The sequence below is a fragment of the Salvelinus alpinus genome, chromosome 7, assembly GCF_045679555.1.
Source record: "Salvelinus alpinus chromosome 7, SLU_Salpinus.1, whole genome shotgun sequence".
In the NCBI taxonomy this organism is placed as follows: domain Eukaryota; kingdom Metazoa; phylum Chordata; class Actinopteri; order Salmoniformes; family Salmonidae; genus Salvelinus; species Salvelinus alpinus.
Window position 1 is genome coordinate 43270705 of NC_092092.1, and position 27870 is coordinate 43298574.

Sequence of the window (27870 nt, forward strand, 5' to 3'; positions counted from 1 at the left end):
CTGGGAAAATGGCTGTGTTTTTCTGTGGCTATGTACTGAGCAACATAATTGTTTGGTGTGCTTTCCCCATAAATCCTTTTTGAAATCAGACATGTTGGCTGGATTCACAACATGTGTAGCTTTAATTTGGTGTCTTTCATTGATTTTAATAGTAATATATTTGAATTTGGCGCGCTACATTTTTTTCTGGATTTTGGCCAAGTGGGACGTTAGCGTCCCACATATCCTAGAGAAGTTAATGCAACCGCTGTGTCAGATTTCAAAAAAGCTTTACGGAAAAAGCAAACCATGCAATAATCTGAGTCGGCGCTCAGAGCCCAATCAAGACACAAATATATCCGCCATATTGTGCAGTCAACATAAGTCAGAAATAACATTATAAACATTCACTTACCTTTGCTGATCTTCATCAGAATGCACTCCCAGGAATCCCAGTTCCACAATAAATGTTTGTTTTGTTCAAAAATGTCCATAATTTATGTCCAAATTCCTCCTTGTTGTTCTAGCGTTCAGTACACTTTCCAAACTCACGACGCGCGGGCAAGTCCAGCGGAAAGTACGGACGAAAAGTTAAAAAAGTTATATTACAGTCTGTAAAAACATGACAAACGAAGTATTGAATCAATCTTCAGGATGCTTTTAACATAATTCTTCAATAATGTTCCAACCGGAGAATTCCTTTGTCTTCAGAAGTGCGATGGAACAGAGCTCGCTCTCACATGAACGCGCATGGTCAGCGCATGTTCAGGTCATGGTAGACCTTACTCAATCCCCTCTCATTCGGCCCCACTTCACAGTAGAAGCATCAGACAAGGTTCTAAAGACTGTTGACATCTAGTGGAAGCCTTAGGAACATTACCAATATCCCACTGTATCTTCAATAGGAGCTGAGTTGAAAATCGACCAACCTCAGATTTCCCACTTCCTGGTTGGATTTTTTCTCAGGTTATTTGCCTGCCATATGAGTTCTGTTATACTCACAGACATCATTCAAACAGTTTTAGAAGCTTCAGAGTGTTTTCTATCCAAATCTAATATGCATATTCTAGCTTTTATGGCTTTGTAGCAGGCCGTTTACTCTGGGCATGCTTTTCATCCGGAAGTGAAAATACTGCCCCCTACACCAAAGAAGTTTTAACAGTCTGATGGCCTTGAGATAGAAGCTGTTTTTCAGTCTCTCAGTCCCAGCTTTGTTGCACAGACTGGAATATGTTCTGGGATTCTTCCGATGGCATTGAGGAGTACACCACATCAGTCACTGGCTCCATCAATAAGTGCATCGATGACCTCGTCCCCACAGTGACCGTACATACATACCCCAACCAGAAGCCATGGATTACCACATTCTTTTGGAGAGATTGGAAACCCAAATTGGTCTACACGGACAAGTTCTGGCCTGGTTTAGATCTTATCTGTCGGAAAGATATCAGTTTGTCTGTCACGACTCCGACCGAAGGTGGCTCCCCTTCCCGTTCGGGTGGCGCTCGGCGTCGCCGGCCTACTAGCTGCCACTGATTCTTTCCTCCCCCTCCTTGTATGTTTATTGGTTACACCTGTTATGAGTTTGTGGTGATTAGTAGGGCTTTATTAGTCAGCCGGCCCGCCTGTTTCTTTGTGCGGGATTGTTTGTGGTAACAATTGTGTATGTTGGAGACGAACGTGTTTGTTCCTGTTTGTGGGTTTTGCTGGACTGTTTTAGTCCCCGTGTTTGGGGCATTTGTTTTTCGGCACCCAGTGTTTCGTGAGGTGGCCTATGTCCGCAGTGTGTGTGCATTAAAGAGCACTATCTTGAACTCTCTGTTTCCTGCGCCTGACTTCACACCCACGACACCCAGATCGTTACATTGTCTCTGTGAATGGTTTGTCCTCTGACAAATCAACTGTACATTTCGGTGTTCCTCAAGGTTCCGTTTTAGGACCACTATTGTTTTCACTATATATTTTACCTCTTGGGGATGTCATTCGAAAACATAATATTAACTTTCACTGCTATGCGGATGACACACAGCTGTACATTTCAATGAAACATGGTGAAGCCCCAAAATTGCCCTCGCTAGAAGCCTGTGTTTCAGACATAAGGAAGTGGATGGCTGAAAACTTTCTACTTTTAAACTCGGACAAAACAGAGATGCTTGTTCTAGGTCCCAAGAAACAAAGAGATCTTCTGTTGAATCTGACAATTAATCTTGATGGTTGTAAAGTCGTCTCAAATAAAACTGTGAAGGACATCGGCGTTACTCTGGACCCTGATCTCTCTTTTGACGAACATATCAAGACTGTTTCAAGGACAGCTTTATCCAATCAGACATTTTCTGTCCAAAACTGATGCAGAAAAATTAATCCATGCTTTTGTTACTTCTAGGTTAGACTACTGCAATGCTCTACTTTCCGGCTACCCGGATAAAGCACCAAATAAACTTCAGTTAGTGCTAAATACGGCTGCTAGAATCCTGACTAGAACCAACATTTATCATATTACTCCAGTGCTAGCCTCCCTACACTGGCTTCCTGTTAAGGCAAGGGCTGATTTCAAGGTTTTACTGTTAACCTACAAAGCGTTACATGGGCTTGCTCCTACCTATCTTTCCGAGCAGCTCCTGCCGTACATACCTACACGTACGCTACGGTCACAAGACGCAGGCCTCCTAATTGTCCCTAGAATTTCTAAGCAAACAGCTGGAGGCAGGGCTTTCTCCTATAGATCTCCATTTTTATGGAATGGTCTGCCTACCCATGTGAGAGACGCAGACTCGGTCTCAACCTTTAAGTCTTTACTGAAGACTTATCTCTTCAGTGGGTCATGTGATTGAGTGTAGTCTGGCCCAGGAGTGTGAAGGTGAACGGAAAGGCTCTGGAGCAACGAACCGCCCTTGCTGTCTCTGCCTAGCCGGTTCCCCTCTCTCCACTGGGATTCTCTGCCTCTAACCCTATTACAGGGGCTGAGTCACTGGCTTACTGGTGCTCTTCCATGCCGTCCCTAGGAGGGGTGCGTCACTTGAGTGGGTTGAGTCACTGACGTGATCTTCCTGTCTGGGTTGGCACCCCCCCTTGGGTTGTGCCGTGGCGGAGATCTTTGTGGGCTATACTCGGCCTTGTCTCAGGATGGTAAGTTGGTGGTTGAAGATATCCCTCTAGTGGTGTGGGGGCTGTGCTTTGGTAAAGTGGGTGGGGTTATATCCTTCCTGTTTGGCCCTGTCCGGGGGTATCATCGGATGGGGTCACAGTGTCTCCTGACCCCTCCTGTCTCAGCATCCAGTATTTATGCTGCAGTAGTTGATGTGTCGGGGGGCTAGGGTCAGTTTGTTATATCTGGTGTACTTCTCCTGTCTTATCCGTTGTCCAGTGTGAATTTAAGTGTGCTCTCTCTAATTCTCTCTTTCTCTCTCTCTCGGAGGACCTGAGCCCTAGGACCATGCCTCAGGACGACCTGGCATGATGACTCCATGCTGTCCCCAGTCCACCTGGCCGTGCTGCTGCTCCAGTTTCAACTGTTCTGCCTGCGGCTATGGAACCCTGACCTGTTCACCGGACGTGCTACCTTTCCCAGACCTGCTGTTTTCAACTCTCTAGAGACCGCAGGAGCGGTAGAGATACTCTTAATGATCGGCTATGAAAAGCCAACTGACATTTACTCCTGAGGTGCTGACTTGCTGCACCCTCAACTACTGTGATTATTATTATTTGACCATGCTGGTCATTTATGAACATTTGAACATCTTGGCCATGTTCTGTTATAATCTCCACCCGGCACAGCCAGAAGAGGACTGGCCACCCCTCATAGCCTGGTTCCTCTCGAGGTTTCTTCCTAGGTTTTGGCCTTTCTAGGGAGTTTTTCCTAGCCACCGTGCTTCTACACCTGCATTGCTTGCTGTTTGGGGTTTTAGGCTGGGTTTCTGTACAGCACTTTGAGATATCAGCTGATGTACGAAAGGCTATATAAATAAATGTGATTTTATTTGATTACAGGCAACATCCGCATTGAGCTAAAGGGTAGAGCTGCCGCTTTCAAAGAGCGGGACTCTAACCCAGAAGCTTATTAGAAATCCCGCTATGCCCTCCGACGAACCATCAAATAGGTGAAGCGTCAATACAGGACTAAGATTGAATTGTACTACACCGGCTCCGACACTCGTCAGATGCGGTAGGGCTTGCAAACTATTACATACTACAAAGGGAAGCACAGCCACGAGCTGCCCAGTGACACAGGTCTACCGGACGAGCTAAACTACTTCTATGTTCACTTCGAGGCAAGTAACACTGAAGCATGCATGAGAGCATCAGCTGTTCCGGACGATTGTGTGATCACGCTCTGTGAGTAAGACCTTTAAACAGGTCAACATTCACAAGGCCGCAGGGCCAGACGGATTACCAGGACTTGTACTCCGAGCATGCGCTGACCAACTGGCAAGTGTCTTCACTGACATTTTCAACCTGTCTCTGACAGTTTGTAATACCAACATGTTTCAAGTAGACCACCATAGTCCTTGTGCCCAAGAACACTAAAGTAACCTGCCTAAATGACTACCGACCCGTAGCACTCGTCTGTAGCCATGAAGTGCTTTGAAAGGCTGGTCATGGCTCACATCAACACCATTATCCCATTAACTCTAGACCCACTCCAATTTGCATACCACCCCAACAGATCCACAGATGATGCAAGCTCTATTACACTCCACACTGCCCTTGCCCACCTGGACAAAAGGAACACCTATGTGTGAATGTTATTCACTGACTACAGATCAGCGTTCAACACCATAGTGCCATCAAAGCTCATCACTAAGCTAAGGAGCCTGGGACTAAACACCTCCATCTGCAACTGGATCCTGGACTTCCTGACGGGCCGCCCCCAGGTTGTAAGGGTAGGTAACAACACATCAGGGGTGCGTGCTCAGTCCCCTCCTGTACTCCCTGTTCACCCATGACTGCACGGCCAGGCACGACTCCAACACCATCATTAAGTTTGCCGATGACACAACAGTGGTAGGCCTGATCACCGACAACAATGAAATAGCCTATAGGGAGGTGGTCAGAGACCTGGCCGTGTGGTGCCAGGACAACAACCTCTCCCTCAACGTGATCAAGACAAAGGAGATGATCGTGGACTACAGGAAAAGGAGGATCGAGCACGCCCCCATTCTCATTGACTGGGGCTGTAATGGAACAGGTTAACCTTTCTCGCCCCGGGGTTCCGCTAGCGGAACACCGACAACATTTCGCAGCGCGCGAAATTCAAAAATATTTTTTAGAAATATTTAACTTCCACACATTAACAAGTCCAATACAGCAAATAAAAGATAAACATCTTGTGAATCCAGCCAACATGTCCGATTTTTAAAATGTTTTACAGCGAAAACACAATATATATTTATGTTAGCTCACCACAATAGCCAAACACACAACGCCATGTTTTCACCGCAAACATAGCTTTCACAAAACCCACAAATAGAGATACAATTAATCACTAACCTTTGAACAACTTCATCAGATGACAGTCTTATAACATCATGTTATACAATACATTTATGTTTTGTTCGAAAATGTGCATATTTATAGGTATAAATCGTAGTTTTACATTGCAGCCACCGTCACAAATAGCACCAAAACAGCCAGAATAATTACAGAGAGCAACGTGAAATAGATAAATACTCATCATAAAACATTTATGAAAAATACATGTTGTACAGCAAATGAAAGATAAACATCTTGTGAATCCAGCCAATATTTCCGATTTTTTAAGTGTTTTACAGCGAAAACACAATATATATTTATGCTAGCTCACCACAATAGCCAAACACACAACGCCATTTATTCACCGCTAACATAGCTTTCACAAAACCCACAAATAGAGATACAATTATTCACTAACCTTTGAACAACTTCATCAGATGACAGTCTTATAACATCATGTTATACAATAAATTTATGTTTTGTTCGAAAATGTGCATATTTATAGCTACAAATCCTGGTTTTACATTGTGAATACGGCGCCATAATGCACCAAATTGTCCGGAGAAATTTTGGACAGTCACTTAATCTAACCAAAAAACGAATCATAAACTTTACTAAAAAATACATGTTGTACAGCAAATGAAAGATACACTGGTTCTTAATGCAACCGCTGTGTTAGATTTAAAAAAATAACTTTAGTACAAAGTACAGCATGCAATATTGTGAGACAGCGCCCAGCAATTCTCCGCCTTGTTGGAGCCAACATATACCACAAACATACGAAATAACATCATAAATATTCTCTTACCTTTGATGATCTTCCATCAGAATGTAGTGCAAGGAGTCCTATTTCCACAATAAATCGTTGTTTTGTTTTAGAATGTCCATTTCTTCTGTCGAATTAGCAACTTTGGCTAGCATTGTGGCGCACACGTGTCCATCAACTCTTGGCGCATGGAACGAAAAATTCCAAAAGTCACAATAAACGTCGAATAAACTGGTCAAACTCGGTTGAAAATCCATCTTTATGATGTTTTTCTCATATGTATCCAATAAAGTCCGAGACGGAGCATTTCGTCGTGTATACCTAACGCATTTCAGAAGACAATGTCGTGTTCCCTGGTGCGCAGTTGAATACTGCCAATAGGGCGGACCTGTCACTCCAAAAGCTCTCATTCGGTCTCACATCAAGCTAGACACCCCATTCAACATTCTACTGCCTGTTGACATCTAGTGGAAGGTGTCATGACGTTGGGTTGGGGGTAGGTTTATGACAGTCATAAATACCTCTTTCCCCCTTTTTCTCTCTCCCTACTATAACTGATGTGACATAAGAAAACCCATTGGTTAACATAGAGATTCTGGGGACATCAGAAGGTGGGGGGAAATGAACTATATTCTGGTAATCCGACCAACTGAACATATGCGGTGGTACTTAAGGTATATTATGTCAGTTCGGTTGCCCTCTGACACATTCTCATCAATGATAGAATGACAAACTCTACTGTGGAAAGTCTAAACGTCAGAGGTATCGGATTCACATGGAATTGTTGTTTAATTCAAATGTTTGAATATGAAATTATTTGTGAAGAGATTAAATGTAATTTTAGCTTCCAAATGAGAGATCTGGGCTTTCATAAGTTTTCCTCTGCTCACAGTGGCCCGTCCCTGTGAAGAGGCATGGGTTATAAACTTTTCAGACACACCCCTCTCCATCCACTATAAAAGCCATTGACAAGAATATAACTTTCTGTTCCGGGACATTTAGGATGACGATCCGATGTCAGAATGGTTCAGACAATAACTACAGAACTAAGCCAACATCAGCATGGACTTTGGTTGCAAATGGTATGAACTTTGAACTCGTATTCACTACAGAAGTGATACCGCCTAGCCGTTGAGTTAGCAACAGCCGCTACAAACGCAGGTTAGGAAGGACAGTCCGAGTATCCCGTCTACTACACACGACGTTACTCCAACGTATCCAGTGATCACCAGAGACATTCTTCAAAGGACAGAGGACTCGGGTTGGCGATACGGTCTTCCATCTACCACCAACCTACTGAAGCGCAGCTCAGAGTAAATATTTATTGCATTTTCCTTTTCAAATGGCCGGTAATTTAGAATGCATAAGATACTGTATTTCTGATAGCACAGCTTCGGCCCTGTCCCAGTCTCCCGCTCTTTCACTAAAATCCCGCCCCTTTTCTTTGTGTAACAAGCTGTCATATCTATTCCGCCCGCTAGGAACGTTTTCTGTATGACGGCACTTTGTAATCAAGTTATGATTTAATTGTATATGTGTGATTCTGTGTGATTAGTTAGGTATTTAGTAAATAAATAAACCCAATTTTGTATTGCTGATTCAACTTGTTAGCCAGGATTCTTGCAGATAATCAAGGATTTACAACTTTCAGATGAGACTGAATAAACTGACGATTAATGTGACTGCTATGAATGTAAAATATTCCTAAATCTTTAAGAGTTTATTCGAAAGATAACAGCTCTATAAATATTATTTTGTGGTGTCCCTCTCTAGTTAATTACATTCACATGATTAGTTCAATCAGGTGATATTAATTACGGAGAAATTATTTTATAGAATAGCATGTCATAGCAATTAATCTGGCCTAGTCAAAGACACGACAAAGGCGTATTAAGTGCATACAGATCCATAAATATAAGGCAATTGAATAGGCAAGCCCTGACACAGAGCCCCATTTTCAGAATTTTCACTTCCTGTTTGGAAGTTTGCTGCCAAATGAGTTCTGTTTTACTCACAGATATAATTCAAACAGTTTTAGAAACTTCAGAGTGTTTTCTATCCAATAGTAATAATAATATGCATATTGTATGATCTAGAACAGAGTACGAGGCCCAAAGTGAAAACAGCGCCCCCTATTAACAAGAGGTTTTAAGAGCTTCAAGTTCCTTGGTGTCCACAACACCAATAAACTATCATCGTCAGAACACACGAAGACAGTCGTGAAGAGGGCACGACAAAGCCTATTCCCCCTCAGGAGACTGAAAAGATTTGGCATGGGTTCACAGATGCTCAAAAAGTTCTACAGCTGCACCATCGAGAGCATCCTGACTGGTTGCATCACTGCCTGGTATGGCAACTGCTCGGCCTCTGACCAAAAGCCACTACAGAGGGTTGTGTGTACGGCCCAGTACATCACTGGGGCAAAGCTTCCTGTCATCCAGGACCTCTATACCAGGCGGTGTAAGAGGAAGGCCTTAAAAAATTGTAAAAGACTCCAGCCACCCTAGTCATAGACTGTTCTCTTTGCTACAGCATGACAATCGATACCGGAGCACCAAGTCTTGGTCCAAAAGGCTTCTTAACAGCTTCTACCCCCAAGCCATGAGACTCTTGAATAGCTAATCAAATGGCTACCCAGACCGTTTAATGATGCTACTACTCTCTGGTAATGATCTATGCATAGTCACTTTAACACTACCTACACGTACTGTGGCAGACCAGGGGGTTGGGTCAAAACGTTTACACAGATCAGACACGGACAGAGTAGGATTAGCTCAGTTTCAAAGGTGTTTATTAAAATAATAGTCCAAAAGAAAAGAGTAGGTCTCCCCAAGAGACCCTCTCCGGGATACCGTCATCTGGGCTCCGGGTCGTGCTGTATCCTGTGGGGATCAAAACTGAACTCCCTCCTGTTACCTCTGGTACCGTCCCCAAACCATCCCCCAAAAACATTTCCACTGCATTTCAGCCCTGCCACAAAAGGACCAGCTGACATCATGTCAGTGATTCTCTCGTTAACACAGGTGTGAGTGTTGATGAGGACAAGGCTGGAGATCACTCTGTCATGCTGACTGAGTTCGAATAACAGACTGGGAGCTTCAAAAGGAGGGTTTTGCTTGGAATCATTGTTCTTTCTCTGTCAATCAAGGTTACCTGCAAGGAAACACGTGCCGTCATCATTGCTTTGCACAAAAAGGGCTTCACAGGCAAGGATATTGCCAGTAAGATTGCACCTAAATCAACCATTTATCTGACCATCAAGAACTTCAAGGAGAGCGGTTCAATTGTTGTGAAAAAGGCTTCAGGGGGCCCAAGAAAGTCCAGGAAGCGCCAGGACCGTCTCCGAGTGCATCTGCACGCACAGTGAGGCGAAGCCTTTTGGAGCATGCCCTGGTGTCAAGAAGGGAAGCAAAGAAGCCACTTCTCTCCAGGAAAAACATCAGGGACAGACTGATATTCTGCAAAAGGTACAGGGATTGGACTGCTGAGGACTGGGGTAAAGTAATTTTCTCCTGTGTCATGCCAACAGTAAAGCATCCTGAGACCATTCATGTGTGGGGTTGCTTCTCAGCCAAGAGAGTGGGCTCACGCACAATTTTTCCTAAGAACACAGCCATGAATTAAGAATGGTACCAACACATCCTCCGAGAGCAACGTCTCCCAACCATCCAAAAACAGTTTGGTGACAAACAATGCCTTTTCCAGCATGACCTTGCCATAAGGCAAAAGTGATAACTAAGTAGCCCGGGGAACAAAACATCGATATTTTGGGTCCATGGCCAGGAAACTCCCCAGACCTTAATCCCATTGAGAACTTGTGGTCAATCCTCAAGAGGCGGGTGGACAAACAAAACCCCACAAATTCTGACAAACTCCAAGCATTGATTATGCAAGAATGAGCTGCCATCAGTCAGGATGTGGCCCAGAAGTTAATTGACAGCATGCCAGGGCGGAATGCAGAGGTCTTGATAAAGAAGGGTCAACACTGCAAATATTGACTCTTTGCATCAGTTTCATGTAATTGTCAATAAAAGCCGTTGACACTCATGAAATGCTTGTAATTATACTTCAGTATTCAATAGTAACATCTGACAAAAATATCTAAAGACACTGAAGCAGCAAACTTTGTGAAAATTAATATGTGTCATTCTCAAAACTTTTGGCCACAACTGTACAGCTGGTGAGCAATCAGCCCCAATTAGTCCTGGCCGGAGATCCCGTCGAGACCTGGCACGTCATGATGTATACTCGGTCTGTCACCAGGCCTCGACGAGTCTCCCCCTGGTGGCTGACCTGCTGTACCCCCCCCCCCCCCCCCCTTAGCTCTGTCCGGGAGGGGACGGTCATCAGTGCGACATATGTCTCCCTTCTCGATAGGGCATCCGCATTTCCATGCTTCGCCCCTGACCTGTGCACAACAGAAAAAGAGAAGCGTTGAAGGGACAAGAACCACCTGGTGACCCGATTGTTTGTGTCCCTTCCCCTGGCCATCCAGACCAGGGAGGCATGGTCCGTGACCAGGGTGAAATAGGCACCTAACAGGTAATACTTGAGAGTGTCTAGCGCCCACTTCACCGCTAGACACTCTTTCTCAACGATAGAGTATTTTTTCTCTCTGGGTATCAGCTTTCAGCTGATGTACATGATGGGGTGCTCCACCCCATCGTGTATCTGGGACAAAACGTCTCCTAGTTCCGTGTCACGTGCATCTGTCTGGACCAACATCGGCACCTGGAAATTGGGCATTACGAGAATTGGATGGGAGCACAGCGCTTCCTTCAGGCGGCTGAACGCCGCTTCTGTCTCTTCCGTCCATTTCACTGTTTTCATGAGGCGGGCCCTGGTTAGATCGGTGAGGGGGGAAGCTATAGCCGCAAAGTTGTGGATAAACTGGCTATAGTATCCTGCCAGTCCCAGGAAGGACTTGACCTGTGTCTTGGAACAGCTCCCGGGCGATTCCCTTGGACACCGCCACCAGTAGGGGAATGGCCTCGGGATACCGGGTGGCATAGTCTACGATTACCAGGATGTACCGGTGTCCTTGTGCTGTTTTTACCAGGGGTCCCACTATGTCCATGGCGATGCGTTAAAAGGGCACCCCGATAATCGGTAGGGGGACCAGTGGGTTTCGGAAGTGTGCCTTTGGGGTAGTCATTTGACACTCCGTGCAGCTGCAACAGTAGTCTTCTACGACCCAACTCATCCTGGGCCAGTGGAACCGGGCAGCGATCTATTCCCGGGTCTTCTCTATTCCCAGGTGCGCCCCCAAAAGGTGGGTGTGGGCCACGTACCGTCTGGGCAGCAACAATACCTCTCGAAGTTCCCCCTGTTGGTGCGACACCTGATACAAAAGGTTATTCTTGATTTGGAGATGGGGGTATTGCCAGTCACTCACCCCCGGAAGTAGCTGTCCATCCACCGCTATCACTTGGGCTGCGGCGGATTTCAAGTTAGGGTCCTCCCACTGGGCTGTCCCGAATTGTCCCCTCAGTTGGCCCCCAGGGAGTGTCTCGACTGGCCCCTCGAGATCGAGGAAGGGAAGGCTGGGCTCTTCTTCCCGTGGTTCCCCAAGGGGGTTTGGGTTCCGGCACCCCCTCCGACTCCGGACCCGTAGATACAGGAAGGTCAACCGTTTGCTTCCGGGCTGCACAGGCGATGGGTCGTCCTTGCTCTCTTCTTCGGATGGCTCGTACCTTCTTCCTCAGCCCGTGCCCCCACCGGGCCGCGAACAGTGGACAATCTCGTCCCACTAGGAGAGGTACCGGCAACTCTGGTACTGCACCCAGCATCATCTTGCAGTTCCCTTGTGGCGTCACGATGTTGGCCCATATAGTTGGATACCACTTTGTGTCCCCGTGACACAGAAAATGGACATCCCCCTACCCTGTTCGGTCTCCTGGTTCAGCAGGCTCGTGGTTACGAGGGTAACCATACTTCCGGAGTCTAATAGAGCTTCCGTGTCGTGTCCGTCAATCTTCACCGGGACAATGGGTGCAATTGATTCGTGGTGTGCCCAACAGGTGACGTAGTTCACTGCGTGACCCACCTCGCTTCTGGGGCTTGCTGATGGCATCAACTCCTCTCGAGCCGGGCAATTCCAGGCCATGTGCCACCGGGCGCCACACTCAAAACACCTCCTTTGGTCTCCATCTACCTGGGGTCGTCGGTGGCGGGTCGGCCCTACCCCAGCCGTCTCTCCACGGGTTTGCGGTCCTTTGGCCCTGCCGACTGTTGGTTTGGGGTACCCAGCAGTGGGGCTGTCCTTCCGACTCCTCGAATGGGTCGTCGACTCGGCCCGGCTCCCACTCAGCAGGGCCTGAGTGTTCTGATGCGTCTCCACTGCTTCCAGGAGGCCCTCCAAGGTCTGGGGTGCGCATAGACTCGCTGCCCTCTTCATGTCGTGGGGTAGTACCCGTAGGAAGCGATCCAGGACCACTTTGTCTAGGATGGAAAGGGTGGGTACGTCGGTTAGGAGCCATCCCCTGGTGACGCGTAGTAGGTCGCTCATCTGGGCTCGGGGGAATGCATCGGCTACGAACCTCCAGTTATGAAATAGTTGAGCCCGATGGGCCAGGCTGTACCCGTAGCGGCTGAGTATCTCCTGTTTGAGTCCGTCGTAGTTAGCCGCCTGTTCATCGTTTTGGGCATTCCCAGAGAGGATCGGGGCCAGCAGACTGGCCCACTTCTGCCTTGGCCATGTTTCCCGTAGTGCTGTCCGTTCAAACGTACAGAGGTAGGTTTCGATGTCGTCATCTTCTGTTAGCTTGATTAAAAACTGGTTTGGATGTAATTCAGTAGACGCTCCTCCTTGTAGCTTCCTAATTTCCTCAATGAGCCGGACGTTTTGTAGCCGCTGTTCCTCCAGCGTTCGTTCCTGAACCGCCTGTTGGTCATGTTGGGTCTGGATGAACTGAGCTATCAACTCATCCATGCTGATGCTGCGTAAACATCAACCCTGATCTGACCACGTTGTCAGAGTGCCCGCATTCTCCACCACTTGTGGCAGACCAGGGGTTTGGGTCAAAACGTTTACACAGATCAGACACGGACAGAGTAGGATTAGCTCAGTTTCAAAGGTGTTTATTAAAATAATAGTCCAAAAGAAAATAATATGTCACCCCAAAGAGACCCTCTCCGGGATACCGTCTTCTAGTCTCCGGGTCGTGCTGTATCCTGTGGGGATCAAACCTGAACTCCCTCCTGTTACCTCTGGTACTGTCACCAACTACACGGGAGTCCTTTCCTCCCCCAGTCTCTCCCTAGTGTGCTGCCCTTCTGGCAGCTTTATGGGACTTGTACAGCTGGTGAGCAATCAGCCCCAATTAGTCCTGGCTGGAGATCCCGTCGAGACCTGGCACGTCCAGCAGATGGAGCCATCGCCTCGTGATGTATACTCCATCTGTCACCAGGCCTCGACGAGTCTCCCCCTGGTAGCTGACCTACTGTACGCCACAAGACATATTACCTCAATTACCTCGACTAACCTGTGTCCCCGCACATTGACTCTGTACCGGTACCCCCTGTATATAGCATCGCTACTGATATTTTACTGCCTCTCTTTAACTATTTGCTATTTACATTTTTTACTTAACACTTATTTTTCCTTTAACTGAATTGTTGGTTAAGGGATTGTAAGTAAGCATTTCACTGTAAGGTCTACACATGTTGTATTCGGCGCATGTGACAAATACAATTTGATAGCAGGGTGAACAGGCTGAATTTTTTCTGGATTTGGGGACTATGAAAAGTCTGGTGGGATAAGTGTGTGTGTCAGAGCTATGCAAACGTGAATGTTTCTTATAAAAAGAAGAAGTAATGCAGTCAGTCTCTCCTCAACTCTTATCCAAGACAGACTGGCATGCATAGTATTAATATTAGCCCTCTGATTACAATTAAGAGCAAAACGTGCCATTCTGTTCTGGGCCAGCTGCAGCTTAACTAGGTCTTTCTTTGCAGCACTGGACCAAACGACTGGACAATAAGTCGTTCAATAAGGCTCTAGTTTTGTCTAATCTTGATTATTTCAAGATTAGACAAAACTAGAGCCTGCAGAACTTGCTTTTTGGAATATGGTGTCAAAAAAACAGAGCATCTCTTTATTACGGCTAGACCTCTCCCCATCTTTGCAACCAATGAATCTATATGTTTTGACCATGACAGTTTACAATCTAAGGTAACCCCATGTAATTTAGTCTCCTCAACTTGTTCAACAGCCACATCATTCATTACCAGATTCAGCTGAGGGCTAGCACTTAAGGAATGATTTGTACCAAATACAATGCTCTTGGTTTTAGAGATGTTCAGGACCAGTTTATTACTGGCCACCCATTCCAAAACAGACGTCAGCTCTTTGTTAAGGGTTTTAGTGACTTCATTAGCTGTGGTTGCTGATGCATATATGGTTGAATCATCAGCATACATGGACACACATGCTTTGTTTAATGCTTGTGGCAGATCATAGGTAAAAATAGAAAAGAGTAGAGGGCCTAGAGAGCTGCCCTGCGGTACACCACATTTTACATGTTTGACATTAAAGAAAACCCTTTGAGTTCTATTAGATAGGTAGCTCTGAATCCACGATATGGCAGAGGTTGAAAAGCCAGAGCACTTAAGTTTTAAACAACAGGTTATGGTCAATAATATCAAAAGGCTGCACTGAAATCTAACAGTGCAGCTCCCACAATCTTCTTATTATCAATTTCTTTCAACCATCAGTCATGTGTGTCAGTGCAGTACATGTTGAGTGCCCTTCTCTATAAGCATTCTGAAAGTCTGTTGTTCATTTGTTTACAGAGAAATAGCATTGTATTTGGTCAAACACAATTTTTTCCAACAGTTTGCTAAGAGCTGGCAGCAAGCTTATAGGTCTGCTGTTAGAACCAGTAAAGGCCACTTTACCACTCTTGGGTAGTGGAATTACTTTGGCTTCCCTCCAGGCCTGAGGACAAAGACTTTCCTTTAGGCTCAGATTAAAAATATGACAGATAGGAGTGGCTATAAAGTCAGCTACCATCCTCAGTAGCTTTCCATCTAAGTTGTCAATGCCAGGAGGTTAGTCATTATTGATCGATAACAAAAAAAATCCACCTCTCCCACACATAACTTTACAAAATTCAAACTTGCACTGCTTTTCTTTCACTATTTGTTTTTTATTCATGGATATAATTGCTCACTGTTTGTTGTGGGCATTTCCTGCCTAAGTTTGCCCACTTTGCCAATTAAATAATCATTAAAATAATTGCCAACATCAAATGGTGTTGTGATGAATAAGCCATCTGATTTGATGACAGATGGAGTTGAATTTGTACTCCAAAGTTTTTTTTCCATTACTCTTTATACCATTGATCTTGGCTTCATAATAACGTTTCTTCTTCTTTTTGTTGAGTTTAGTCACATAATTTCTCAATTTGCATTAAGTAAGCCAGTCAGATGTACAGCCAGACTTATTAGCCACTCCTTTTGCCCCATCTCTTTCAACCATACAGTTTTTCAATTCCTCATCAATCCATGGAGCCTTAACAGTTCTAACAGTTAGTTTCTTAACAGGTGCATGTTTATCAATAATTGGAAGAAGCAATTTCATAAATTCATCAAGTGCAGCATCTGGATGCTCCTCATTAATCACATCAGACCAACACATATTTTTTTAACATCATCCACATAAGAGTCACAGCTAAATCTTTTGTATGATCTCTTATACACTATTTTAGGCCAGGCTGTTGGAACTTTGGCTTTCCTTGATGTAGCCACTATATTGTGATTACTGCATCCAACGGGTACGGATATACAGTAGTTTTACAACAAAGTTCTCCAGCATTAGTGAAAATGTGATCGCTACACATGGATGCTCTTGTTCCTGTAGTGTTTGTAAACACCCTGGTAGGTTGATTAATAACCTGAACCAGATTACAGGCACTGGTTACGGTAAGAAGCTTCCTCTTGAGCGGACAGTTTGATGAAAACCAGTCAATATTCAGGTCCCCAAGAAAGTAGACCTCTCTGTTTACATCACATTACAAGCATTTCACACATATTATTTAGATACTGCTGTTAGCACTTGGTGGCCTATAGCAACACCCCAAAAGAAAAGGATTTAGATGTGCCAAGTGAACCTGCAACCAAAACACTTCAATAACACTTAACATAAAATCTTCTCTAAGCATTACAGGGATATGGTTCTGAATATATACAGCAACTCCTCCCCATAAGCATTTCTGTCTCTTCTATAAATGATATATCCTTGTATTGCTACTTATGTATCATCAAATTAATTATCTAAGTGAGTCTCAGAAAAGGCTAATATATGAATGTTATCTGATGTTAGCAAGTTATTGATTTCATCACTTTCCTGGGTAGCTTATCACAGATAGACATAATACTGAAAAAAATATATACATTCAGCAGTCCATTAATCAATTGGTGTGTGTGTGCTGCGGGGTTGAGGCTATGAACCCATAGGATTGGCTCTCTCATCCCTTCCAGGCTTCTGGTAGGGAGGGTGGACAATGAGCCTGTCGTAGCGGATGTATGCAATGTCCCCACGCGCTCTGGCAGCTTTCATGGCTGAGATCAGTTATTTCCTCTTCTGGAGCACAGCTTCAGGATAGTCCTCGTTGAGGAAGATATACATTCCTCTCAAGTTCTTGGCTCTTTCCAGAACAGCTACCTTGTCCTTGAACCTCAGGAACTTGACCACTATCTGCCTGGGCCTGTCACCTGGGCCAGTGGTGGGTTTTCCAGTCCTGTGGGCGCGCTCCACCTCAATCTTCCTGTAGTCCATCTTCAATTTCTTAAAGATCACTCACTTTGTCCTCAGACTCCATCCAGGTCTCATGTGGAGATTCTGCAATTCCTTCCACAACCATGTTGTTTTGCCTTGATTGTCCCTCGAGATAATGACAGATAAATCAGACTGTTATCATGGATTCACAGACAGAACTGATGTCCTCTCTCAATGACTTACAGATTGCTGTCATCTTGTTTCAACTCATCGAGCTGACCCTGGGAGAACTGCAAACTGTTCTTCAGGTCCTGGACCTCTGGTCAGGTCATCCATTCTTTTATTAGTAGAATCCACAAGTATTTGGACAAAACACTTGAAACTATTTTCTTGTTGTTGTAACAACTACTTATAGGTATCTTTTTGTTCGTTTAAAAGATCTTTCACGTGTGATAGAGAGTCACCACTGGCACTGTCCTCAACGGTACTCCCGCCGGCTTTGGTCTTTGTCATGGTAGCTAGCAACGTATGTTAGGCTGTTACTCCTCGCAGTTCAAGACAGGGCAGGTCACGGGGAAAATTGAAAACAACAAACAGCAGGAATCTAGACAACCACAAACCCGGGACAATCCGCGGTCGCAGCCACAATGACTAACCGCGTCGTGGGCTGCATACAGGCCAACAGGATGCTCTCAATTGTCCATCAGTTTGTGAGGGTCTTAGGGGCCAAGCCAAATTTCTTCAGCCTCCTGAGGTTGAAGAGGTGCTGTTGCGCCTTCTTCACCACACTGTCTGTGTGGGTGGACCATTTCAGATCATCAGTGATGTGTACGTTGAGGAACTTGAAGCTTTCCACCTTCTCCACTGTGGTTGCATCGATGTGGATAGGGGCGTGCTCCCTCTGCTTTTTCCTGAAGTCCACAATCAGCTTCTTCATTTTGTTGACGTTCAGGGAGAGGTAATTTTCCAGGCACCACTTCGCCAGGTCCCTCACCTCCTCCCTGTAGGCTGTCTCGTCATTGTTGGTAATCAGCCTACTATGGTTGTGTCGTCTGCAAACTTGATGATTGAGTTGGAGGCATGTGTGGCCACACAGTCATGGGTGAACAGGGAGTATAGGAGGGGGCTGAGAACGCACCCTTGTGGGGCCCCTGTGTTGAGGATCAGTGAAGTGGAGGTGTTGTTTCCTACCTTCACCACCTGGAGGCAGCCCGTCAGGAAGTCCAGAACCCAGTAGCACAGGGCGGGGTTCAGACCCAGGGCCCCAAGCTTGAGGATGAGCTTGGAGGGTACTATAGTGTTGAAGGCTGTGCTCTAGTCAATGAACAGCATTCTTACATACAGTGGGGAGAACAAGTATTTGATACACTGCTGATTTTGCCATTTTTCCTACTTACAAAGCATGTAGAGGTCTGTAATTTTATCATAGGTACACTTCAACTGTGAGAGACGGAATCTAAAACAAAAATCCAGAAAATCACATTGTATGATTTTTAAGTAATTAATTTGCATTTTATTGCATGACATAAGTATTTGATACATCAGAAAAGCAGAACTTAATATTTGGTACAGAAACCTTTGTTTGCAATTACAGAGATCATACGTTTCCTGTAGTTCTTGACCAGGTTTGCACACACTGCAGCAGGGATTTTGGCCCACTCCTCCATACAGACCTTCTCCAGATCCTTCAGGTTTTGGGTCTGTCACTGGGCAATACGGACTTTCAGCTCCCTCCAAAGATTTTCTATTGGGTTCAGGTCTGGAGACTTGCTAGGCCACTCCAGGACCTTGAGATGCTTCTTACGGAGCCACTCCTTAGTTGCCCTGGCTGTGTGTTTCGGGTCGTTGTCATGCTGGAAGACCCAGCCACGACCCATCTTCAATGCTCTTACTGAGGGAAGGAGGTTGTTGGCCAAGATCTCGCGATACATGGCCCCATCCATCCTCCCCTCAATACGGTGCAGTCGTCCTGTCCCCTTTGCAGAAAAGCATCCCCAAAGAATGATGTTTCCACCTCCATGCTTCACGGTTGGGATGGTGTTCTTGGGGTTGTACTCATCCTTCTTCTTCCTCCAAACACGGCGAGTGGAGTTTAGACCAAAAAGCTCTATTTTCGTCTCATCAGACCACATGACCTTCTCCCATTCCTCCTCTGGATCATCCAGATGGTCATTGGCAAACTTCAGACGGCCTGGACATGCGCTGGCTTGAGCAGGGGGACCTTGCGTGCGCTGCAGGATTTTAATCCATGACGGCGTAGTGTGTTACTAATGGTTTTCTTTGAGACTGTGGTCCCAGCTCTCTTCAGGTCATTGACCAGGTCCTGCCGTGTAGTTCTGGGCTGATCCCTCACCTTCCTCATGATCATTGATGCCCCACAAGGTGAGATCTTGCATGGAGCCCCAGACCGAGGGTGATTGACCGTCATCTTGAACTTCTTCCATTTTCTAATAATTGCGCCAACAGTTGTTGCCTTCTCACCAAGCTGCTTGCCTATTGTCCTGTAGCCCATCCCAGCCTTGTGCAGGTCTACAATTGTATCCCTGATGTCCTTACACAGCTCTCTGGTCTTTGCCATTGTGGAGAGGTTGGAGTCTGTTTGATTGAGTGTGTGGACAGGTGTCTTTTATACAGGTAACGAGTTCAAACAGGTGCAGTTAATACAGGTAATGAGTGGAGAACAGGAGGGCTTCTTAAAGAAAAACTAACAGGTCTGTGAGAGCCGGAATTCTTACTGGTTGGTAGGTGATCAAATACTTATGTCATGCAATAAAATGCAAATTAATTACTTAAAAATCATACAATGTGATTTTCTGGATTTTTGTTTTAGATTCCGTCTCTCACAGTTGAAGTGTACCTATGATAAAAATTACAGACCTCTACATGCTTTGTAAGTAGGAAAAATGGCAAAATCAGCAGTGTATCAAATACTTGTTCTCCCCACTGTAGGTATTCCTCCTGTCCAGGTGGGATAGGGCAGTATGCAGTGCAATGGCAATTGCATCGTCCGTGGATCTATTGGGGCGGTAAGAAAATTGAAGTGGGTCTAGGGTGTCAGGTAAGGTAGAGATGATATGATCCTTAACTAGCCACTCAAAGCACATGCGAACAGAGGTGAGTGCTACAGGGTGATAGTCATTTAGTTCAGTTACCTTAGCTTTCTTGGGTACAGCAACACTGGTGGACATCTTGAAGCAAGTGGGGACAGCAGACTGGGATAGGGCGAGACCGAATATGTCCGTAAACACTCCACTCCAGCCAGCTCTGAGGATGCGGCTACGGATGCCGTCTGTGCCGGCAGCCTTGCGAGGGATAACTCGCTTAAATGTCTTACTCACGTCAGCCACAGGGGATGGAGTAGCATTTTCCGCAAATTTGCTTTGTTAAAATCCCCAGCTACAATAAATGCAGCCTCGGGATATGTGGTTTCCAGTTTGCATAAAGTCAGGTGTAGTTCCTTGAGGGCCGTCAAGGTTTCGGCTTGAGGTGGGATATAAACGGCCGTGGCGATGATTGAGGAGAATTCTCTTGGGAGATGATACGGTCAGCATTTGATTGTGAGGTCTTCTAGGTCAGGTGAACCAAAAGACTGTCTTCTTCCCGGAGAGATGTTCATTCCTGTCTGTGCGATGTCCTGAGAACCCAGCTGGCTACATGGACAGGGACAGTATATCCGGAGAGAGCCATGATTCTGTGAAACAGAGTATGTTACAGTCCCTGATGTCTCTCTGGAAGGAGATCCTCACCCTGAGCTTATCTACTTTATTGTCCAGAGACTGAACACTAGACAGTATAATACTCAGAAGCGGTAGATGGTGTGCCTGCCTCCTGAGTTGGACTAGAAGTCGGCGGTGGCGTTTAGGAGCAGCCTCTGGGATAAGTTCAATTGCCTTGGGGGGTGTGAACAAAGGATCCAATTGGGGAAAGTCATATTCCTGGTCGTAGTGCTGGTGAGTTACCACCGCTCTGATATCCAAAAGTTATTTACAGCTGTATGTAATAACATCAAAAAACGTTCTGGGCTAATAGTGTAAGAAATAGCACACAAAAAAACAAAATACTGCAAAGTTGCTTAGGAGCTAAAAGCAGAGCTGCCATGTCTGTCCGCGCCATCTTGCATTGTTTGTTTCATATATCTGTTTAATATGGTCTACGGTAAATATATGTAAATATAGGGATTCTAAGGAATTTGTATATGAATGTTGATATTTTGAGTGTCTTTTCGAAACCCAAATACTACTGTACGAGTAGTATATCAGAACACATGGTTTCACATGACATCCTGACTTGCTCTATATACCATTGAGGGTCCCCTCATCCTTACAATAATATTGATACCATAACTTTTACTGTATTAAGCCGGACAAAGTTGAATTACTGTTTAAGGTTTAAGGAATGCCCCCCGCCTCACTTTTCTCCACCCCCCCCCCCCCCCCCCCCCCAAAAAAAAGTAAAAATCAGATGCATTATTTTTTGGCCAATATATGCGGCTCTTGGTTTATAATGCCATGTCCGCTCTCCCTTGAGGCTTTCCCAATTTGATGCCCAAGAGACCAAACAGCCTCAGATCACTCGCTCAGATCATGTTCGAGCCTCGGATTGGACAGTGAAACACACGCTCGCACCTGCAGGCGACGTGCAGATGTTTCATTTCTCTCTCATTCCGTCATGGCTGAAGCCAGTGCAAATTCCTACTATTTATGTCTCCAGGTTAAATGTAGGACGTCCCTCATTATAAACAAACAGTCGGTTAAATTAATGGTTATTGCATCATTTTCAGATCTAGTAGAAGCGATTAATAGACGAAATAACAATGTAATTTAACCAATTGACTGGCCAGAGAGGCATTCATTAGCAAAGACGCAGTGCAAGCTGATAGTATTTTGGACAACCAAATTGAAGTCAAAATGATTGATGAAATCGAAGAGTGTCAGCTGTATGGTGATTTGTGATTCATAACTTACATATTACCGGTACTACCAGTAGTAGTAGGCCAACCGATAACAGCCCGACGGAATGCGTTTGAAGTGATGATGCACCGCCGAGAACAGCTAGCATGTCGAGCGAAGTACATCGCCAGTGGCACGCGCACACTTCGTGCAGATCAGCAGGTGGGGGCTTTTCGTGGCAGCCAGACGAGACAATCGAAGGAGGATGCGGTGAACAAAGTTACCGGGCTCGAATTTAGTCACGCTTGCTCTATATAAATTGATGCTTCTAATTGTGCATGTTATAAATGACATTTTTCTTTTGGATGATGATGAAATGTTATACTCTAAGGCTGGATTTATGTCTTTTTTTCCAATGCTATATTCATTTGGCAGATCTAACTTGATTGAACCTCTTTCTAAAAGGCCTAGTCTATGAGAGGCCTAATCATATTTGTATGAATATTTTGTTAACGCCAAGGCTATAGAGATGCGTTCAGGTAATGAACTCATTATTATGGCTCAACATTTTAATTTGATTACAATTATTTATTGTCAATCATTCTTTAATTTGTTAGGCAATACAATGAAGTAGATTAATTAACTGATAATACATTCATACATAACTTTTTTTTCAAAATTGTTTGAATATGATAGGATGTATAATATAATGCAATATTCTATGTGAATAATGTTCATTGATGTTAATTTGTGTATTAATAATAATCATAAAATCAGTTTGAAATGGAATATTTTGCCTATTGTTCATAGGACAATGTGATAAAGTACTGTTATTCCTTATCCACCGAATTAATTATTATTATTTATTTTCTGCTCGTCTCACTTTTCTGGGGGGAAAATCCGTTAAACAGTGAATCAATTTTGTCTGGCCTAAGTTGGGTAACTAATTAACTGACACAATGAGCAGGGCACCACCAAGGCGATTTGAGTACTGCTTTTGGAGAAAAGCTACTTTCAGTTGATTGAAGTGGCTGCGCATCTGCGGTGGAAGGTGGCAGAGCTACAGCGCTGTTTGACAGACAAGGAGACATCCCAAAAATTGATCCGACAACGAAAATGGCTGTTGGGCCACAAACTACTAAGACACTCACGAACACAGTGGTGTTCTCTGTTTTGCTCTGCCATCCCCACAAGTGTCACAAGTGTCACAGGGTAACTCGGTACTGGTTAAAAAAATGAATGAAAGTATGGAAATCGTAAAAATACATATATATTTCCTGAGCTTTCTTATATATCCTAAATATAGGACAGACATCTATTTTTCCATTTATGAATGTGTTATTCAATGCATTTCTATGGCCTATAGCAATAAAGCCCCCCCCCCCCCCCCCAGAGGCTTAGACCTTTAGCCATCGTTGAACTTTATTGTTTAATCACTGAGGTTTTTCTCCTTTGAAACTTTATGGAATCTTTATGCACCCTGAAACATGGCTCTGATATATCCCCTTGCCTCTGACCACACGTTTCCAAGCCCCTCTGGTGCAGTCAACCCTGCACAGTACCACAAAATGTTAAACAAATAAATCCTGTCTCACCTGTGACCCAGACCATGATGAGTATCTCGGTCCAGCTGAATTCGGTGGTCTTGACCCGGTAGATCTGCATGGGATGGTCAGTGACGGTCACGTTTGGCATGGTGCTGATGCCCTCGAAGCGGTCCGATGCGTTGAACAACAGCAGGCACAGGAAGATGATGAAGGAGGCGGCATGGGCCACAAACTTCATGAAGGGGCTGCGCAGGACATTTCCCAGCTACATAAAATAAAACAGATCACATTTACACTTCAGTCATTTAGCAGATGCTTTAATTCAGAGTGACTTCCAATCAGTGCATTCAACTTACATACAGTAGTAGGTAAAACAAGCACATAACAAGTAATACCTTCAGTGGGGTCAGTGGGATGCAAAGCAAGAATTCAGTCGATAAGAAGTCTACAGAGTAACTATGCTACAACCACTTAACCTTATGGAAATGATTTATAGTGAAATCTGGAACATTGCAAACAACATCACTTAAGATATAAAATGTAACACTAACATTCATTGGAGCGTTGCAAGATACCCTTGCTATACTACTAGCACGTACCCGTAAAGCAGGGTAAGTTAATATAAACAAATAAACCCACTATGCACTCACACTCCTAGACTTACTTACTTAAATCGAAGGTGGCTGTAAATGTCTTTGTTCTACTTTTAAGAGGAAGAGTTAGGGTAATGGACACAAGAGGCCCTATACATTACTATTCTATATGTCATTCTATGGACTAGACACGATACTCTTCATGTGCTCTGGTTTGAGTTTAGATAATTGAAGGGAACACAATTGGCGAATTCTGTCCCCAACACAGTCTCTGTATTTCAAATTTAAATCTACAGCCTGGACATACTCCAGTTGTGAGGTTCTGAGTGGCAGGAATGATGGAGGTGGGTGGCCTTGCATGCCATAATTCTATCTATACTCGTTTGGCAGATATTACTTTTCACATTGCAAAACAATTAGCAATCAAATTCAATCAATCTAATTGATTTTATAAAGCCCGTTTACATCAGCGGTTGTCACAAAGTGCTATACAGCTACCCAGCCTAAAACCCCAAAGAGCAAGCAGTGCAGAAGCACTGTGGCTAGAAAAAAACTCCCTAGAAAGCCAGAAACCTAGGAAGAAATCTAGAGAGAAACCACGCTTCGAGGGTAGTCCAGTCCTCTTCTGGCTATGATGGGTGGAGATTATAAGAGTATGGCCATTAAGGCCAGATTTGAACGTCTTGAAGAACAATGTTCATAGATGACCAGCAGGGTCAAATAATAACCATATTGGTTAAAGAGGGTGCCACAGTTCAAGAGTAAATGTCAGTCGTGGCTTTTCATAGCCAAGCATTCAGAGGTCGAGAGAGCAGGTCAGAGAGAGCGAAAGAGATTCGAAACAGCAGGTCAGGGCCAATCACACATATTGGTTTGAAGTTTGTAGTTGTAAATAACTATGTTCTAATAATTTTGGATAGAAAAAAGTCTAGGTAGCCTAGTCAGCCCAAGTATGAATATAAACCTAATTTGATCCCATTCACATTTTCTCACAAACAAATGGGCTATAGATACACAACGTTACCGCTTCGTTTACCCTGGCCAGAGGGACAGGGTGCATAGTAGGCTACACTATGCAGCTTGTGTTGTTAGTAGCCTACAGCTGATCACACTGAAAAACGGTCTCGTTTCCATGCAATACAACATATCAGATCGCTAATGTTTAGGTATATAGGTTTTTGCTTGTGTCTGTTGGGAGTAATGTGTTATCACGCTTGCTAACTAATTACCAGAGGGGAGTGGAGAGCATGCCTTGAGCTTTGTGCCCGACCCGCGCGACCTGCGATTTCCGTGAATCCGATTGGTCAAGACATGCAAAGAGTCTGCACCAGCACTCCGATGTGAAGGACAGAGAAATTGTGCGTGAGTTGACAAATAATGAGGCAAAACGGTAAAAAAAAAACTGCACTTTGCCACTATTTAACGCTTTGAATCAATAGATTTTATTAAACCCAAATCAAAAGTGGTTAAACAGTGCTGTGTGAGCGTACACGTTCGTTTGTGCAGTTTTGTGAACAACATACTCCATCAACATTGCTCTGACCAAGACTACATCTGAATTCTGACCAAGTGTTTCAGGTTGGTAAACGACACTCAGCGGTTTTGTCAGAGGACGTTGTACTCTTACCCGACTGCAGGGAGCGAACCAGTAGCCCATGGCCAGTAGGGGCAGACCAAAGGCCACCGCCACCACCACCAGGCACTTCACAGCGATGGTCTGCTCCCTCAGGCCCGACAGGTTCTCATACCAGATCGTCAGCAGCTGCTGCTGGCAGTTGGGGTGGGCCACAAACTGTAGGGGAGGGAGAACCGGAAATAAAATATGTACTGTAAAAGTTAATGCAATGGGCAAGGAGTCTGGGAAGAAAAGAGGCTGAGTGGCAGGCCTGGTTCATCCTCTAGGCTGTCACGCAGTTTAGTCTGGAAAATGAGGACGAAGACCCAGTTCCGAATATATCCCGTAGGCACCAGGCAGAAATCAGGAAAAGGGACTGCTGGAGTGGAGGCACCAGTCATCGGTTGGTCATTTGCATTTTAAGTGGGCCTATAAAGTGTGTTTGTGTGTGTGTGTGTGTGTGTGTGTGTGAGTGTGTGCGAGAGAGAGAGAGCTTCTCATATGATCACATTAACAGGCTTGATCAAATCTGGGAGAAATGCATTAGGCTTTCGCCAGTGGCGGCTGGTGTCGGAAGAACTAGGGAGGTGGTGTTCCCTGTAATAGAAGTGTTTAATCAAAACCCACCGAGCCATTAACGAAGTGGACAGTTCTCTCTGTGAGTTTCCTTGACACTGTCTGCCAGCCCAGTCAATCCATAACCATTTCATAATAGTACACATTTGGTTATTTGCTCTGTAAAGACCAAACACCACAAGATAAGAACATCAACCTGTCTGAAGGGGATGTAAATAGTTTAGGTTCACATGTTTATAATAATATGGGAAAAGATAGACACGCAATTCCAATTGAAGAAAAAGATAATGGACGGGAGTGGTGGTCATTTTCGGTTCAAATTCTATTTGTTGAATCGAAATGGGATTGACCCCCAAACTGTTGCTCCCAGGGACTTTGAGAATCACTTGTTCAAGTTCATTTCGAGACACAGACTCGTGAATTCTGGGTCAGTGAGAGGTGCATTACCACCTGTAGTAAGGAACAAGTTCCATCCTCAAGTTGTGCAAGGTTAATGAATAACACAACTCTGTGACTTTGGGTTTTTAATGTCATGGTTGTCCTACATTGGCTCTCCCTTTTTCCTAGGAGGCTAGCAAAGATTGAATTGGAAAATATGGCAGATTAATTATGCAGTTGGATGAGGAATCAAGGCGAAGCCAGAACGGCTATAAATAAGGAGCAGCGAGTCTATTATTAAAGATTCTTTGGAAAGGGAGAAATGTGTGACATTCATACATTTTTGGGATAAGTGGGATGAGTGTACTGTGAGGGATGTACTAAACGCTTGGGAAAAGTTGAGGTGAAAATTAACTTTGCAGTTAGAGGATAAGGACAATGTCACAAAATTGTCCGTAGCGTCCGAACGGTTTGGCCTACATGTAACGGCTGATTTCCTCCTCTTCGTCTGAAGAGGAGGTGTAGGGATCGGACCAAAACGCAGCGTGTTGTGAAGACATGATGAATTTATTTAGACAAGACGAACACGTAACACACTTGAGAAATTACAAAACAAAAAACGACGTAGACCGACCTGAACATATGAACTTACATAAACACGAAGAACGCACGAACAGGTACAGACTAGAACAAACGATACAGTCCCGTGTGGTATAAACACTGACACGGAAGACAATCACCCACAAACAAACAGTGAGAACAGCCTACCTTAATATGGTTCTCAATCAGAGGAAACGTCAAACACCTGCCCCTAATTGAGAACCATATCAGGCAACACATTGAACCCAACATAGAAACACATAACATAGACTACCCACCCAGCTCACGCCCTGACCATACTAAACAAATACAAAAACAACGGAAAACAGGTCAGGAACGTGACACTACAAAACTATTATGACCCCTCTATGGATCTATGTACTTTGCTCCGTTCATCTTTGCCTCGATCCTGACTAGTCTACCAAGGGGTCTGAATACTTTCCGATGGTCACTCTATCAACTGGTTCCCCATTGATCTCTGTAGGGGGTAGTGCAGTTTTGTTCCTTCTACAATCAATTTATCTCTTTTGGTTTCTTAACGTTTTTATCAAGAAAGTTATCTGTGCACCATGTACTTTAATGTAATCTCAACTAGAGGTCAACCGATTAATCGGAATGGCCGATTAATTAGGGCCGATTTCAAGTTTTCATAACAATTGGTAATCGACATTTTTGGACACCGATTGTGCCTACTTCGCCAAACGGGTGATGATTTAACAAGCACATTTGCGAAAAAAG

The 27870-nt window shown here is 44.6% G+C and overlaps 1 protein-coding gene across 4 annotated transcripts in view; it reads right to left on the reverse strand.

The window, feature by feature from the left end:
- The window catches only part of LOC139581070 (short transient receptor potential channel 3-like), an 88353-nt gene that overhangs the window by 33300 nt on the left and 27183 nt on the right, over positions 1-27870 (reverse strand). For all 4 annotated transcript variants that reach the window (XM_071410436.1, XM_071410434.1, XM_071410433.1 and 1 more), the window contains 2 exons: positions 25591-25755; positions 23419-23635 (listed from right to left, as the gene is read on the reverse strand). In XM_071410436.1, the coding sequence (XP_071266537.1) occupies positions 23419-23635; positions 25591-25755 (382 nt within the window). The remainder of the gene's footprint in view (positions 1-23418; positions 23636-25590; positions 25756-27870) is intronic.